The sequence below is a fragment of the Phacochoerus africanus genome, chromosome 1 (assembly GCF_016906955.1).
Source record: "Phacochoerus africanus isolate WHEZ1 chromosome 1, ROS_Pafr_v1, whole genome shotgun sequence".
NCBI classification, from domain to species: domain Eukaryota; kingdom Metazoa; phylum Chordata; class Mammalia; order Artiodactyla; family Suidae; genus Phacochoerus; species Phacochoerus africanus.
Window position 1 is genome coordinate 115,126,023 of NC_062544.1, and position 17,935 is coordinate 115,143,957.

The window sequence follows — 17,935 nt, forward strand, 5'->3', positions numbered from 1 at the left end:
GAAATTACCTGGAAGTAAAAAACAGATACTTATTGAGAAATGTAGTTTTTATTTTATTTATGTTAAGCCACAGGTTACAAAATCAAAACCAAGCATCGGTGTTGAACTAGCCACACCGGGCTGTGTCTAAGTCCATTCACCTCTATCATTCAGCACTGTCAGTAAGCAGATTCTTGGTAAGGCAGACGAGGCAGATGGGGCAGTTTGTCTTTTTTTTTAACCTAGCTGAAATGTCCCTTTTTCCATGAGTTCCTACAGATAGGCATTGAAGCCTAGCAAATCACGCCACACATGTACTGCCTGCCAGGATTTCCTGAGAAATGCTTAATCGCACAAGTTACATCTTACTTTATATTTGAGATCTCCACATGTCTTCGGATTAGGCTGAATTTGCCTGTCGGGTCTGGAATATACCATTTTTCCCAGATATCAGTATATGACGCAGTTCTTCCCCATGGTTTAAAGTGCCCATTCCAATGGAGTAACTTGGCAGCCTTTACAAACTGGGGTGAGTATCGTTTTCCAGCACTGGAACCTTACATTGAGAGAAAAAGGGCCAAGTGACTGTGCTAGTCAGACTCAAGACAGTACCACATCAAAACTGCAAGAAACCTAATGGAAACAACAAATCCCATCCCCAAGGGCAGTCCTTTAGATGCTTTATTAGCTTTGGCCTTTGGTCAATTATCTACTTACCAAGGTGGCGAACATTCCACATAGGGTCAATGGTGGAGTGCTGTTGATAAAATACGATCAGGAGTGGTGGTGTTGTGATGCTGCCAGCCAGTGTTCTGCTATACAGTCCCTCTCTTGGTGGGATGGATAACAAATAGAAGCTGTTAGGCAAGACCCAGCAGAGTTGAAGTACAGGAGCTTTCACAGCTAAGCCAGTTATATACTTACTCTACATTGAGTTTCATCCATTTTTCCAGCTGGTTAGTTATATTCTGTCTTTTCCATTCTGTCAAGTTTGCAACAAAAACTCCAGGATTAAATGAGCAGGTGCTGGCTTTCATGGAAAGCTTACGAATTCTTTCCTTTTTATAGTCGAGATATCCAATGTAATTGTACTAAAAACACAAATGGGATATATAGTATGTCTACTGCTTCAAGTAATACTCTGATAACCATTCTGCTTACTTATGACTTAGCTTTGATTATTAGCAAAGGGCTGTATGTAAAGCAAACAGAAGTGACATTTGGAATTGTAAGTTAGTATGAACCCACAATAAACCTTAAGCCAGATGTTCAAGGAGAATTAGGTTGTCAAATCTATGAACCAACCTATAGGAAAGCAGCCTTGAGAAAAGAGTTCCTTAATTTTTCTGCCTCTCCCCCATTAACCTTTATTATAGGGTATGGAGTGTCTATTCCCAGGGTCTAATAAGTAATTTACCTGGTTCCCTGCTCCACGGATGACAACTTTAGTAGAGGCTGAATCGCAGTCTTCTGAAAATGCAGCTGCGTGTCCTGGCTTCAGTGGTGTATTGTACAGGGCAAGAATATCACCTGAAGTAGATAAGGTTGAAGATTTACACTGGTAGTTGTCCCAGGATTCCCTATTCCTCCCACCTCTTCTCAGGATGACCTTTTTATAGGATACCAAAAATTACACAACCACCACTACAGTCTACATGGGACAGAGTGGCACTAATGGTGACATTCTTTGGTACCTTGCACAATTACATCATCATCCATATATATGGCTTTCTTTGCACTGGGAACCAGAATTGGCAAGTAGAACCTTGCAAAAGTTAACTGGAAAAGGAAAAGGAAAGAGGCATTGGCACAGGATTTGTCAGAGGCTTAGCTTTGGTTTACCAGAATCTCCCAGAATGCTTTCTCAGTATCCATGCAAAGGACGGCCAAAGGTCTCAACTTGCAGGCTTGGTCCCCAGGGAACTACATGCACCCAACCCACATTTAACAGGTACACCAATCATTACCTAACACTACCAAGTACAAACAAGGATGCATGGAACTCACTGGTTTTATGGATTCCCCCTGGTCAGGATCCTCCTTTACTTTCCCTTCCAAAAGTTTACTGTCAAAATTCACAATTTTGTACCTGATGCTTTTCAGGGTACTGCTGCTGAGCCAGGACCTGATGAAAATAAAACACCAAATACTCAGTTTTAAGTAATCATGTCCCAAACCACAATCTTATCTCTGCCTGCCAGTGATGCAGCCCTAAAAGGAAAAAAAAAAAAGGAAAAATAATTCATAGTAACCTTCACAAACAACATGAACCATGCAGAAAAGCACGAGGATAGAAGTGTTTTAGAACTCTGGCCACCATTAACAAAGTAGAGACAAAAAATTTCTTGGAATAAACTATCTTTTTTTCTTTTTGCTTTTTAGAGCCACACCTGTGGCACATGGTAGTTCCCAGGCTAGGGGTCAAATCAGAGCTGCAGCTGTTGGCCTACAACACAGCCACAGCAACACCCAGACTAAATCTTAATTCAAAGCATCTTCAAAACATAGTTAAGGAGTTCCCGTTGTGGTTCAGAGGAAATGAATCGGACTAGTATATCCATGAGGACGAAGGTTCGATCCCTGGCCTTGCTCAGTGGGTTAAGGCTCTGGCATTGCCATGATCTGTGGTGTAGGTCGCAGAAGCTGCTTGGTTCTGGCATTGCTATAGCTGTGATGTAGGCCATTGGCTACAGCTCCAATTTGACCCCTAGCCTGGGAACCTCCACCTGCCTCCCTCAGGTGCAGCCCTAAATAGGCAAAAAAAAAAACCCCAAAAAACCCCCCACAGTTTAGACTGTCAGAATGGGTTTCCATTATCACAACAATTACAATAGTAAGGACCATTTACTGAGTGATCATTAAGTGGTAGGTGTTTTTGTTATCTTTTCTCATTTACTTAACCCAACAGTCCTCTAAGTTGGATGTTTATTCCCCATACTTACAAAAGAGTAAATGGGCTCCAAAAGGTCAGGTGATGTTTCCCAGTCACTCTGGGTCAGGATTTGGATCAGTGTCTGTACTCACTTCACCATACTACCTCACCATTGCTCCGGTGTCCCTTCCCACTCTACACCAGAACCACTCAAGAGTATGTCCTTGAGATAAGGGACTTGTAAGAGAATGTACATCAACACACTGCTTCTTTCACTGAGAAGGTCTTATTACCAAAAACATATCCTCTCAAATTAACAGTGTGCACAGTAACACAATTTACATCTTGGCACAAGTTCCTCTGCTACCATGAGGGACATGTTTATGGTACAATCACATGAAAAATCACATTGCAGTTTATATGTGGTATAATCTTGTATAGAAAAATTGCAAATATGTTGGAAAAAATATTACTGGACTGACAGCTGGCCTGCTCTAGAGCATCCTCTAGAAGCAGAATCATCAGGCAAGCAGAGCTCACCGGAGATGGTCTGCTGTACCGTTGAGCGTCACAATGTAGAAAATCACATTGGAGCGAGTGTTGTGTTGAATGCTGTTTATGGCTGCAATGGCCCCCCCGAGCCTATCTTCAGATGCAGCAATGACCACAGGAATCTCCTCTTGTCTCCCGTCTACCGCATGTTGGGGAGCATTTGGGATAAAGTCTATGGGCTGAAGCCCCACAATTCCTGAATCTGCAAAGAACACACACAAGGAAGGTAGTGTATACAAAACAATCTCAAGAGCTTTTGATACAGAGCCCAAGACATGAAAAAAGGTAAGGTGAGGATTGTGATAGTTACATCTCACTCTCCCTCATTACAATGTGAAGCATACAGGAGTTCCTGTTATGGCTCAGTGGGTGAACGACCCAACTAGTATTCATGAGGATGTAGGTTCAATCCCTGGCCTCAGTAGGTCAAGGATCTGGCACTGCTGCAAACTGCAGCATAGGTTGCAGATGCGGCTCAGATCCGGTGTTGCTATGGCTATGGTATAGGCTGGCAGCTGTAGCTCCAATTCAACTCCTAGGCCTGGCAACTTCCATATGCTGCAGGTGCAGCCCTAAAAAAAAAAAAAAGACAATGTGAAGCATACAGCCCAGAAATTATGTATTTTCCTATATGTAACCTGGCTTTTGGAAAAGCATTAAAACAAATAAGAAAAGCTGATAGAATTCTGATACACTACTGGTAGGGAAAAAAAAAAACCCAATCTTTTTAGATTGTATTTTGGCAATTTGTATCAAGAACCTTAAACAGGTACATGGCCTTAGTTGCAGAAATTTCCCTTGCATCTTTTAAGGACAAAACCTGAGAGGTTAGAAGTCACAATTTTATTTACAATTGTGAAAACCTAGAAATAGATTAAAAAACATTTTTTTCAAACCATAAATCATGTCCCATAAGTAGTCATGAAATCAGTTTAGTAGGTCACAATCAGAATTTGAGTAAAAAAATAGTTCCTGAAGTGTAGCTGACTTAGAAAATAAAGTATAAGAGCACTCCTCACACAGCAACTGCAAGTTTTGTTTTGTAAATCTTCCTTTTTGACTTTTATAATACATTCATTCATTTACTAACTCATCATGCATTGAACACTGAGTGCATACTAAGTGCCGGTCAGTATCTAAGCACTGGGGTTACAGCCATGAATAAAATGGTCAAATCTTTACCACTGCGAAAGGCAGACAGACATAAACAAATATACGTACATACTGTATGTAACACATTCATTATTGTGGGGTTGCCATCAAAAAAGTCTAAAAGCAATTGAACCCAAAGACTTCCCTGTGGTAACTAGTAAACTAAGTGGCATTAAATTTATGTATTAAGAGTTTCTATTACCATAGTGACATGCTTAGGATATGTAAAATACATGTCATATGTGCCATTTAAATATAGTATAATCTCAACTGTATGGAAAAAATATACATAGAGGAAAAAAATCTAGAAGGTAAGATACTAAGGCAAAATTTTAATAGTTATCTTTCAACAATGAAATCATTTATTTAACATTTACCAGCCACAAGTGCTCTCATGGAGTTTGAATGCCATTTTCTTTTTTTGTTTGTTTTGTCTTCTGTCTTTTTAGGGCCGTACCCGCGGCATATGGAGGTTCCCAGGCTAGGGGTCAAATCGGAGCTACAGCTGCCAGCCTAAGCCACAGCCACACCAACGCAGGATCTGAGCCACATCTGCAACCTACATCACAGCTCAGGGCAACACCAGATCCTTAATCCACTGAGCAAGGCCGGGGATCAAACCCGAAACCTCACGGTTCCTAGTTGGATTCATTTCTGCTGTGCCACAACAGGAACTCCCGAATGCCATTTTCTTTTTTATAAATGTTCCCACCAAGAGTATGCATTACTTTCATACATATATATGTATGTCTATAAATACACACACACACATATATGCACTGTCATAAAATATGCTGTCAGAGCACCTAGTAAAAGGGAAAGCTATTAGTCTTTTCTTGCTCTGGTCAAGTATGGTGGGTGATAATCCAGAAATGTTTTTTGACAAACACTCTGAAGCCTCAAACATTTCTCAATATGAAGGCAGAGCAGTATGAACATCCGACTGGCAGTGGAAGTATGCAACAGTATGCAAAAGTGATTTTTTAAATCAGTTGACAAGACTTTATGGTTTCGTTTTACCACTAGAGTCCTATTAATATGATTAAAGTAAAGTAACAGGTGAAGGAAAGTAACCAGATGGACCAGATGGACGCTCTACTGAACACAGCAGGCATCAAACACTAGAGACACTCACCTTTTCCAGCTTCTGAAGCCCAGCCCTACTGAAATATCTGCAGACAGCAGCCCACAGAGGTTCCTTCCTCTAAGGGTTCATGAAAAGATCAACTTCCCAGCAGGGACAAGGATGCAGGGCTGCAAGAGCACCATCAATGCCACCTGCCTTTCCCAACATCTTTGGAAGCTTCTGTAAGGCCAAGAAGAAAGCCTTCTTTCCCTTAAATCTAGTGATATAACTTAGGATGTGGGACACAGGGAGCTCCAGGTCCTCAACAGATGCCAAGGCATCAGTCAGAGTTCCCATACCTGAAACCTCGTTCCTCAGCAAACTGTTCAGGCTGAGGAAGTTATGGTGCAAAACCAGTAAGAAGAGAGCAACTGCCACGACCAGGATGATGATGTTTACTGAAACACAGAGAAGAAAGCATGCATTACATCTCTTCACCTTTTGACCCAGTGTAACATAACATAACTGTAGAAAGAACATACCTTTACGGAATGACATCTTTCTCTTCTGTCTTGTATAAATATTAGTTAACCCTACAAAACAAAACCAAGCCCCTAAAGTCAGTAGGTACATTCAAATGGCCATCAAAATGCCTATACATTTTTACTCAGGTAGAAACAAGAGGAGCATTTGGTATATTCTACCAGAAACTCGTTTTGAACCCAATCTGGGATCTGAATTTTTTACGGCAATCATAATATAATACTTTCAAGAAACTAACCCAAATTTCTAAGTCAACTACATCCAATAAAAAAATTTAATGCAAATTTTAATCAATTAATTTGTTTTTTTTTTTAGGGTTGTACCCACAGCATATGGAAGTTCCCAGGCTAGGGGTCAAATTGGAGCTATAGCTGCCAGCCTACACCACAGCCACAGCAACGCCAAATCTGAGCCGCACCTGCAACCTACACCACAGCTAAGGGCAATGCCAATCCCCGACCCAATGAGTGAGGCCTGGGATTGGACTCCCATCCTCATGGATACTAGTCAGATTCGTTTCCACTGTGCCACAATGGGAACTCCCTATACTGCAAATAATTTATTAAAAAAATACTTACAATAACTTGGAGAAAAAACCTTGTCTATCATAAACCACTAGATAAAAAGCAAAAGAAATTGCCACCAAGAGGAATGTCTGTGGTCTAACCACTATGGAAACATTTTTAAATGAATTTCTACTTAAAATTCCTAATTAAATCAGACAGGACTCAGTTGTCTGTGATCAAGTAAACCTAGGTCAAAACATCCCTGTTCCAAATTGTATTCCATTCACCTTAAATTGGAATTAAAAAAAAGAAAAAAAAAGAACAATTCCAAAATTCATCCTTCACAGCAGAAAAACATAATAACAAAATTTCACAAAATCCAATCTTGTGATCAAAAGTTTAGAGCTCTAGTCTCAGAAATACCCATCTCTTAAGAAAGTGGGGTCCAGGAGTTCCCATCATGGCTCAGTGGAAATGGATCAGGCTAGTATCCATGAGGACACAGGTTCAACCCCTGGCCTCGATCACTGGGTTAAGGATGCAGTGTTGCCATGAGCTGTGGTATGTCACAGACACAGCTCAGAGGTGGCATTGATGTGGCTGTGGCATAGGCCAGTGGCTACAGTTCTGATTTGACCCCTAGCCTGAGAACACTCCATATGCCATGGGAGTGGACCTAAAAAGACCAAAAGAAAAGAAAAGAAAAGAAAAGAAAAGAAAAGAAAGAAAGAAAGAAAGAAAGAGTGTTGTCCAATACTGTCACTCTGCCAGAGGTTTGTGCTCTCCAGCTCACCTGAAGCCTCTACTTTTTCAAAACAAATAATTTCAAAAATAATTCAAGGCCTTAGGTGGAGTTAAATTAAACAATTAGATTTCTACAACAATCTCTGGGTAATGTTTCATTAAAAACAGATTTTAGGAGTTCCTGTCATGGCTCAGCAGAAATGAATCTGACTGGTAACCATGAGGATGCAGGTTTGATCCCCAGCCTCGCTCAGTGGGTTAAGGATCTGGCATTGCTGTGAGCTGTGGTGTAGGTGGCAGATGCTGCTCAGATCCCGCCCTGCTGTGGCATAGGCTGTGGTATAGGCTGGAGGCTACAGCTCCAATTCCACCCCTAGCCTGGGAATTTCCATATGCTGTGGGTGTGGCCCTTAAAAGACAAAAAACAAAACAAAACAAAACAGATTTTATTCAACCAGGATATTGTGATACTACATTTGAAACTTTGACTACTTCATCTTCCCCCTTGGGAGTACCTAACATAAGGCCATTAATTTTACAAAGCACTTTCAAATACAGCCTATTTCTAAAATCGAAGTTGGTTTGAATTAATTTCATCTTAAGTAAAAGTAAAGTGTGTACCTATTAGGCACTTGATTTCTCAAGGCCTTTGAAATGAGAAATATATTCAAGGGCTGTTTAAAAAATTGGGACTTACAGGCCAGATTACAAATTTGGGAGAACGTAATTCAGATTCTCAAAGAACAATCTAAAATACACACACACACACATTCTTTCTTTCTAGAATAGTATATGTAAAGTACATTATACCAACAAACTTCCTCTCTAAAGATACACATTGTCATATACTTTGAGCTATGTGCCTCTATCTCATTGAGGGCTGAGACTTACCTATAGAAGCCAACAGACTGGGGCTCTTCAGACAGTTCTAAAATCTGCCCGCTTGGAACCAACTTCCACCGAGACTGGAGAAAACTATCTCACTTGAACAAATCTCATTTAGTTAATGGTTTAAGGGACAGTGGTTTAGCTGAACAATGTCCAATAACAATTACCTGCAGGTACTATGTGGACGGGGCACCTATATTTGTGCTATTCCAGTTAGCAAGATATAAGAAAAACACAATCCTAGCAGGTATTTGATGTACTTAAATAAATCTGCATGGCAGAAACCACTTGCTCCTAAAACTCTTCCACAGTTATCTCCATGCAAAATGCCAATAATTATGAAGTGTCTGATCCATACTTCCTTTCCTGGTGCAATTCCTGGTCATGGAATTCACTGATCTGGTTAGAAAGAATTCTTGAAAATGCATGTACACCCTGGGATGTGCAATAGTGGCTATATTTTTGCAAGAGTACACAACTGTGTACAATTTGATCAGTAATATTCAATTGTTCATTATGAAAATTAGTATTTTGTTTAGAAATGATAGGACCTTTACATTCCCAAATCACTCACAACACACACACACTACACACATACACATGTACCTATATGACATGCATTCCCAGCAAGATGGGTAAAAAAACCTTAGGGGGAAAGAATGTTTTTTTTTAACTCCATAGTGACTTGCATTAGTACCTATATTTTCAATAATCTTTTCTGCTTTCCTTCCTATTGCTATATGCTCCCATGGAAGGCCATTCCACTCATGTTCTGCAACCTATCCTGTAGCTGCTTCCTTGGTGCGGCATCAGCAAACCCTTCCTTTCTCTGCTGGATCACACACCCAGCAGCATCTTATCAGGCTCTGGTATCTTCCAGTTAATTTAAAAAATAAAAATAATTTTTTAAAAAAGACACCATTTCCATATCCCAGTGGAACCCACAGACCCATTTCTTTGTTCCCTCTCACTCCAAAAGCTTTAAAGGATATAAAATCTCTAGCCCCACTTTCTTTCCTCTTGTCCTCTCTTCAGCCTCTTCCAACCAGGCTCGGTCCCAACTTCTCCATTCAAACTGACCTTGACAAGGTCACAAAAGACCAAGGTCATTTTTCTGTCCTCTTACTCATCCCTTCAGAGGCCATCAAGAAAGCTCACCACTCCATCTCCTCAATTATGAAATTATCTCATTTGTTTGATTTGTTTCTTTATTTCTGCCTTCTCTAACCAGAATGTGAACTCTATGAGAACAGGGACCCTGGTGAAAAGTATTTACTGGTGTATCTTACTGTGTCTGGCAATGGTAGTAGGTATGTGATTATTTGTTGGATGATGTTAATGTTGGATGTTGTTAATCTAGGAACAAGGCTGGTTCTCAGCTCTGAAACAGAATACAATCTTTGATAATAATCATGAAAACAAAACACAAGGAAAGACATGAATTCCAATGGAGAACTCTCTCAAACCAAATCTGACAGGTAGTCTCCTTTCCTATTACATCTTTACAGCTCAAATACCGTAAAGTCTCTACAGCAACTGCCACCCTGAGAAGTGCACTTAAAGAGGCTAACACAAAGGGTCATGTCTACTTCTACATACAAGAGAAAGTTTGTTTAGTCTCTGCTTCCACTTTCTGCTGCCTCTTCATCTGGCTAGCTCCTACTTGGCTTTCAGGAGTCATGAGAGCCTCCTGCAAACCCCACATTCAGCTGAATCTACCTAAGCTGAATGGGGTCTCACATCTCCGAGCTCCGCTACCCCATAGTAAATCTGGCTTCTGTATGTGACTGTCTCCCTTGACAGACCCTGGACTTGAGGAAGGTAAGGGCCTGGTGTTGGTCATAGCCATATTCTTGGCCCACTGCCTAGCACAAAAAAAAGGTGCCAAGGTTTTTTGACTGCATGAATGAGACCGACCTGGAGTGAGTAGAATCCCACCATCTGTAACCCTGATGCACAATACAGCACAGAGGCCAGCGAGCCAGTTGGGACTCACGGGCCCGGGGTTTCCCAGAACGCTATCTTTCCGGTACGTGGGTATTCCACCTTGCTCAGAGAAACCGGGGCGGGCCTAAGCTTTTGAGATAAACACCAGCCTTAAAAGAGAAGCAGTGAGAACCCTTGGATGGCCTCTATCTGGAGCGCCAGCCTAAGTCTGCAAGGTGAAGCCGCCGAGCAGCCTGGCGGACCAACTTGGAGACTCCCTGAGTGGGAGCTCTCTCCATACTGGTGCAAAGAGCGGACGAAGACAAGTCCCCTCTCCCAGGGGCTTCCCTTTCTCTGGATGATGGGTTCTGGGGTAGTTCCCTCTAAATTCTGGGGGTCAACAACGCTCCCTTACGCTTAGAGGTGTTCTGCGGGGTGACGCTTCAGGGGTTACCCCCTCCAGGCCCCGAGACCCTGGGCTAACGTTCCAGCAAGCCATTCCCCTTGGTCGCTCCCCGCGGTAGCCCTTACCTGTAGCCCGAGGAGGAGGAGGAGGAAAAGGAGGAGGAGGAGGAGGAGGAGCCGCCGCCCGCGACCCGGCCCGCCCCGCCAGCTCAGCGCCCGCGTCATAGGTCCCGGGGCCTGGCCCGCCGCCGGGCCGCCCTCGTCCCCTGCACTCCAGATCGAGCCCAATCGCCGGCTAGATCCGCAGCCTCGACGCAGTCCCTGAGTTCCCAGCGCGCCCGCCTCTCGGACCGCAAAAGCGTTTCGACGAACAGGCGCCACCGGGCAGCCCCACCGCCGGGGTCCTTGCCGAGAAAAGCCCGTCGCCAAGGAGACAGGGCGCGCGCCGGCGCCGTTGGGTCGCGCGGGCACTGTCGATGATAGTTCGCGGGACCCGAGCCGCGGCTCCCGGCCCGGAACAGCACTGACGGCGAACCCCTCACGGGCGCGCGATGCCTCGACTCGTCCGCTACCGTCAGCATTTCAGCCCTCGCAGACAGAGGGCCGGCCTACAGCCAGCTCCGAAAGTGCGGGTCGCTTAGAGAGACCAGGGGCGGGGCCTTGGGCTGTCCGAGTCTGCAAGAGACATCCGCTTCCGGCGCCGTGGCCGTCGTAACCTCCGGTTCAGCAGGCCTGCTGAGCTGTACGAAACTAACCCAGGTCCCTACTGTCCCTGAGTCCCGGCCGCCCTCCCTTCGTCGCCCGCCTCCTGAACCAGTCATGCTGGAGCATCTGAGCTCGCTGCCCACGCAGATGGTGAGGGTGCTGCCCGCCTCGGCCCCAAGATCCCTGAACGCCATTCGGGAGCCTGGCAGCTCCGCTACCCTTGTCCGAGACCGACCCATCCCGTGCAGTGTAGTTTGTATCCTGGATGGCTACTCTCTTCCCCGAATTGTACCTCCTGGGTCCCCTTCGTTCTTTCCCTGCGAGGATGCTTCGTTACCCTCGGGAAACCCAGAACGTCTTTACTTGCTCAGGTTCTTTGGGGAGGCCCTGATGTTGGGATTGCTCTGTGCCAAAGCTGTGAGGCCAGAGCAAGAATTGTACCTCCTAGGTTGCGGAACCATTTCCTGCTTTACTCTCCTTCACCTTTAGGATTACAAGGGCCAGAAGCTAGCTGAACAGATGTTTCAGGGAATTATTCTTTTTTCTGCAGTAAGTATTGGTTTTGCATAATCTTCTCTCCCCGTCTTCCCCCACCCCCCACCCCAGCTTGACCGTATTTAATATACTTTGTTTGTCTCTAGATAGTTGGATTTATCTACGGGTACGTGGCTGAACAGTTCGGGTGGACTGTCTATATAGTTATGGCGGGATTTGCCTTTTCGTGCTTGGTAAGGAAATTTGTGGATATTTGGATGTTAGTGGCAACTCAGGTTTTTTCTGAATTGGGTTGTTTTGGCCGGACCTAGTAGTGAGGACCAACACCAACTTTTCCCTCATCCTTCCCTTGCTATTATTGGAAAAGTAAGTGCCAAGTAGTATCACATGAGGTTAAGCTCCATAAGGAATACAGCTCATTCATTTCTTTTGGCAGGTGCGCCAAGCAGTAATCTTATAAAGTCAAAGCTAGATCTTAAGACTTTATGGTCTTCACAGTGCTCCCTCCTCTTTTAGCTCTTAAAACCGTGTGTAAACAGTGAAGCTTGTTCTCACTTGGAGTATCTTGTCTGGATGGTGGCACAGTTTTCAGAGGAATGTCAGTTTTATTGTTTTTACCTCAAGCAGAGGAGTCGTTTGGGAACCTGGCATTATACGTCATGTTCTTTTAAATTTTTAATGGCCATAATTGATGCATTTTCCTCTGTTCTGGCCCAGCTGACACTTCCTCCGTGGCCCATTTATCGCCGGCACCCCCTCAAGTGGTTACCTGTTCAAGACTCAGGCACAGAAGACAAGAAGCCAGGGGAAAGAAAAATTAAGAGGCATGCTAAAAATAACTGATTCTGGATTTCATGATTCAGCTTTACTACTGCACTTGCTTTTGTTTTGTGTGAGATGAGCTACCTTGTTTTCTTAACCAAAACATGAGCTAAAAATAACACCTGTGCTCAGTTATGTATAGGTTTTGTTCTCTATATTTCACTTCTCAGTAGGTTTTGATTTATAAATATTTGAGACCTCTTCACAGTCTTCTCTGAATGGAGAACAGAAAACAGAAGTATGCAGAGTTTCTTTCAGGTCTACAAAATAATGAAGAATAAAAGCCTCATAAATGATAGTTCAATTTAACTATCAAAGTTTTGTAATTCATTATGAGTAGTCAGGCTGTTTTAATGTTTTCAATTAAAACTCAAGAGTACAGTCATTGTCTAAAGAGTCTTTTGTTCATTGTTCTGCAAGCATGACTACTACTAAAAGCCAAAGTTAGAAGTTTGTGGTTGTGAAAGTGTTAAGAACCATTTCTATTTTCTGAACCTACAAGTACCTACTATACATCTTTCTTCACAACAGGAAGCATCTGTGAAAAAAATTTAGTAATTAAATTTGTGGTAAAGAAGGAATTCCCTTGTGGCACAGTGGATTAAGTATTGTCCAGCATTGTCCCTGCAGCAGCATGGGTTGCTGCTGTGGTATGAGTTCAGTCCCTGGCCTGGGAATGCCATGAGTGCGGCCAAAATAAAAATAAAAAAAGGCAAAATGAGAGCCTTTAAAGCTGTGAATTCCTTTAAAATTTTCTGGAGGGCTAAAGAGAAAAATGTTCTAAAGGTCTTGAGTGGAAGGGTTATTACAGGTAATACTCTGTTTCTCAATATTAGAATATATGATTTCCAAACTAGGAGTTTGGAAAAAAAAAAAAAAGAGCAAATACTTTTAGTACAGCAAAAGTCAGGAAAGGATTTTAAAGAAAGGGAAGAAGAAAAACAAAATGGAAGAAAAATAAAGAGGTAGAAATAAGACCAAGCATATCAACAAGTGTAATAAATGTGATTAAAAAGTGAAGAGCTCCTGGAGTTCCCGTCATGGCTCAGTGGTTAACGAATCCGACTAAAAACCATGAGGTTGCAGGTTCGATCCCTGGCCTTGCTCAGTGGGTTAAGGAGCCGGTGTTGCCATGAGCTGTGGTGTAGGTCACAGATGCAGCTCAGATCCCCAGTTGCTGTGGCTCTGGCGTACGGCAACGGCTACAGCTCCTATTAGACCCCTAGCCTGGGAACCTCCGTATGCCACGGGTGCGGCCCTAGAAAAGGCAAAAAGACAAAAAAAAAAAAAGTTAAGAGCTCCCAATAGGGTTAAGAATCAAGTTACCTCATGTTCTCAAAATAATACCCAAAGTGAGTTCCTGTTGTGGCTCGGCAGGTTACAAACCCAGCTAGAATCCATGAAGATGCAGGTTGGATCCCTGGCCTTGCTCAGTGTGTTAAGTAAGGATCTGGCGTTGGCGTGAGCTGTGGTGTGGGTCACAGATGCAGCTCAGATCTGGCATTACTGAGGCTTTGGTGTAGGCCTGCAGCTGCTCGAATTAAACTCCTAGCCTGGGAACTTCCATATGCTGTGGATGTGGCCCTAAAAAGCAAAACAAAACAAAAAAAGACACCCAAAGGTTGAAAACAGGAGCAAGGCTATATTAGGCAGATGCAAGCAGAAAGGAAGACTAATAGTGAAAAAGTCAGATACTTAATGTCAGCATTAAATGGGGCAAAAAGGAACATTTGATAGCTAAAATGTCTCTTATGAATCATACATTGAATAAGATGTGGTGAAGTATATGAAGCAAAGACATATACAGGAATTTGGCAAAGCTGCAGTCTTATAGGAGACCAACACTACTTTTCAGATTCTGATAGATAAAGTGGACGGACAACTGACATAAAGTCTGGTGTGCTTGTTCCATGTGTACCAGGAACATATTCCCTCAGATATACATGACTTGTTCTCTCCTTTCATTCAGGTCTCTATGCATATGTCACTATAAAGAAGCATTTCCTACTATGCTATCAAAATAAAGTATGTGTATGCCCCATCATTCTATGTCCACATTCATGGCATTTACCACATCAGTATATATTTGTTACTTGTCCCCCTTAGGACATATGTTCCATGGGAACAGGAACCTTGTTTTGCTCACTGCTATTTGCCCAGTACTTAGAAGAGTACATGACACATTTCAGGCACTCAGTTGTACTGCCCAATATGGTGCTACAAGTCTCATGTGTCTAAGTTTAATTAAAACTCGAATTAAACATTGATTTTCTCAAACTAGCCACATTTCAAGGGCTCAACAGCTTATATATGACCACTGGCTACTGTATTACTGAAGGTGTAGAACATTTACACCCAAAATTTTATTGATCAAATCTTATATAAGGTTTGAATGACATTTAGTAGACAAATGATTCTGTCTGTATATAAGAGAATTCACCTTTACACATGGGACTATTCCAGTAATGGATCATGTACTGAGTTACAGGGAAAAACGATGATAAGAAATAGGAGTTGTGCACGTCATATTCAGTAACAACACTGCAGTGCATCTGGAGCAAGGAGATAGAATTTCCTGGGCTTTCTAACTATATGGAAATTAAGAATACTTATTTTCAGCTGCACTCACAGCATATGGAAGTTCCTGAGCCAGGGACTGAATCTGAGTCACAGATTTGACCTACCCTGCAGCTGTGTCCACATCTGTAACCCACTGCACTGGGCTGGGGATTGAACTCACACCACCACAAAGACAACACTGGATCCTTAACCTGCTACATGACAGCAAGAATGCCAAGAAGCCCTTCTAAAAGAAAATAAAAAACAGAATTATTGACTGTAAAGAAACTAATGTCTATCAAAGTCTCAAATGTGGCTGAAGGCACGTTCAGAAGAAAAGCCATAAGTTTTTTTTTTTTTTTTTTGTCTTAGGGAGATTCCCCATGGCATAGGGAGATTCCCAGGCTAGGGGTCAAATAGGAGCTGTAGCAGCTGGCCTATGCCACAGCCACAGCAATGCCAAACCCGAGCCTTGTCTGCAACCTACATCTCATAGCAACACTGGATCCTTAACCCACTGAGTGAGGCCAGGGATCAAACTTGTGTCGTCACGGATGCTAGTCAGATTTGTTTCTGCGAAGCCATAACGGGAACTCCTCCATAGTCTTAAAAATATGTTTTAAGAGTTCCCTGGTGGCCTAGCAGTTAAGACTCAGGCCTTGTCACTGCTGTGGCGGGGACCAAGTCCCTGGCTACATGCCATGGGTGCACCCAAAGAGGGAAAAAATATGTTTTATAACAATAATAATACAATATAATAAGAAAGCTGAAAAATGATTAAGCACTCAAGAACGAAGAATCTCAAAAAAAAGAAGAGTGGGATAAAAACTGAATGAATGTTTAAACAAAAGTATAGAGAATGAGAATAAAAAGTATGGGGGAAATTTTTTTAATTCCAAGAAACTAATATGTATATCTTTATACCAATAAGTTAGAAAACTTGAGTAAAATTGGTGACTCTCCAGAAAGACATGGATTTCTAAAACACGCAAGGAATGGTATATAGTGCAGGAAGACCAACATTTTGCCAAAAATTTGTTCCTAGCTGAGCACTGGGACTAAAGAGTTTTAGAGATGAGTTCCAACAAACCCTTCAGAATAAAACGAAGAGGTTTTAGAAACCAGGCCGTGAACACTGTAATGGCAGGGAGTATTGTTTTACTCACACTATGTCCCCAGCTCCTGGCCTAGCACCTGGCACATAGTAAAAAATAAGTAAAAGTCTGTTAAGTGACTAGAAACGGAACATTTTATTACTTTATGTGTATGTGTAATTTTCAAAAAAGGTAAAATACATTTTTAATTATAAAAACTGAAACTTTCTGAAGCAGTACTCATTTTTACAGTCCTTGGAACACAGACGTGAAAACTTACTAACCAAGATCTTTTTTATTTTATAAAATCTATTTTCTAGATAAGCATTACCCCTTATTAAACAACTAACTGACAACTAAGAAAATAGATGTCATACATTTAAAACATGGGAAGAGAGCCAATATCTTAATGTATAGCATAACTAAAAAAATCTGGACTTTACTTAAAAACTGCTAAATCAGAAAAGGAATTAGTCTTTAATAAATGTTTTAACTGATGGAAAAATAAATCTAAAAACCCTAGGAATTCCCTTGTGGTGCAGCTATCTTAAGGATCTGGCATTGTCACTGCTAGAGAATGGGTTTGATTCCTAGCCTGGAACTTCTTCTCACAAGTGTAGCCAAAAAACCCCAATGTGTAAAAACAATCTCCTACTGTCAATTTTTATATACTCTGAATGAGGTTCACATTTAATGGAACTAAAATGTTAAACATCTATCAATATACAAAAAAATAAATTCAACTGCTGAAGTACTAGATATAATTTCATACTTTTAAATCTACTCCCAGAATTATAAAAAAAATAATTTATCAACCTACTGAAGGTTATTAATAATAAAAAGTAGTATCACTGGATATATGCTATTTATCTCTCCTATTTTTTTTATCACTATAATATAAAACTTCCAATCCAGTATGTTACGGCCCTGTATTCAAGCTAAAAAGTACATTAAAAAAATAGTTCTAGATATAAGTTGGTGGTTTAAGGCTCAGTAAACAGTAACCAAACAAACATCTTACAACAGATTTTTCCTCATTAAGAGAATTAAGATAGCCAAAGGTTTTTTCTTTTGTGAACTTGCTTCATGGTACTCTTTTGTCTAATTTTTTTCCAGTTTAAAAAAAACCCAAGGAGATATAAGGATGGTGAACGGGCTTTCAGTCATTGTTATGCTTGTTTATAAGCCAAAAACCTTTGAAAATAGTTATATTCTGGCAGCAGGTTAGATAAATTCTCAAAAATTGACATTTTCTTCAAAAAATTTTAACTGGCGAGCTTTCACACTGTAAGTCATATACTTTTCACCCATATGCTCCTGCAAACGTACCTATTTGGGAAACAAAAGAAAAAAATCAGGATGTGATAGAAAAAAAAATTTCTGTAATCTTAAAAAGGGTTTTTCTAAGGATGATACCAAAGGTGGAAATCTCATGGAAGAATAGTAATAGTTCTATTTACATAAAAATTTAAAACGGAAGTTCCCATCGTGGCGCAGTGGTTAACGAATCTGACTAGGAACCATGAGGTTTCAGGTTCAATCCCTGCCCTTGCTCAGTGGGCTAAGGATCCAGCGTTGCCATGAGCTCTGGTGTAGGTTTCAGATGCGGCTCGGGTCCCGCGTTGCT

The 17,935-nt window shown here is 41.8% G+C and overlaps 3 protein-coding genes across 5 annotated transcripts in view; 1 reads left to right on the forward strand and 2 right to left on the reverse strand.

Annotated features, from left to right (window-relative positions):
• Positions 1-29: 29 nt before the first annotated feature.
• On the reverse strand, positions 30-10,890 carry GLT8D1 (glycosyltransferase 8 domain containing 1). Of its 2 annotated transcripts, none has more exons than XM_047776546.1 (10): positions 10,760-10,890; positions 6,164-6,214; positions 5,981-6,079; positions 3,392-3,605; positions 1,987-2,104; positions 1,674-1,758; positions 1,397-1,509; positions 904-1,070; positions 697-809; positions 30-535 (listed from the first exon to the last, which is right to left on the reverse strand). In XM_047776546.1, exons 2-10 carry the CDS (start codon positions 6,177-6,179, stop codon positions 345-347), a joined length of 1,116 nt encoding a protein of 371 aa, XP_047632502.1. In that variant the 5' UTR covers positions 6,180-6,214; positions 10,760-10,890; the 3' UTR covers positions 30-344. The 2 variants fall into 2 exon arrangements, with proteins under 2 accessions (XP_047632502.1, XP_047632493.1); XM_047776537.1 differs by lacking the exon at positions 10,760-10,890 and adding an exon at positions 8,306-10,746.
• A 393-nt stretch (positions 10,891-11,283) lies between these two features.
• Positions 11,284-13,036, forward strand: SPCS1 (signal peptidase complex subunit 1). Its single transcript, XM_047776571.1, has 4 exons — positions 11,284-11,488; positions 11,828-11,887; positions 11,980-12,066; positions 12,551-13,036. The coding sequence occupies exons 1-4, from the start codon at positions 11,453-11,455 to the stop codon at positions 12,674-12,676; spliced, it is 309 nt and encodes a 102-aa protein (XP_047632527.1). The 5' UTR covers positions 11,284-11,452; the 3' UTR covers positions 12,677-13,036.
• Positions 13,037-16,159: 3,123 nt separating this feature from the next.
• The window catches only part of NEK4 (NIMA related kinase 4), a 41,504-nt gene continuing 39,728 nt past the window's right edge, over positions 16,160-17,935 (reverse strand). Inside the window, exon 15 of one of the 2 annotated variants that reach the window (XM_047776586.1) lies at positions 16,160-17,637. In XM_047776586.1, the coding sequence (XP_047632542.1) occupies positions 17,545-17,637 (93 nt within the window). In that variant the 3' untranslated portion in view covers positions 16,160-17,544. The remainder of the gene's footprint in view (positions 17,638-17,935) is intronic. The other variant, XM_047776595.1, reaches the window with a different exon arrangement.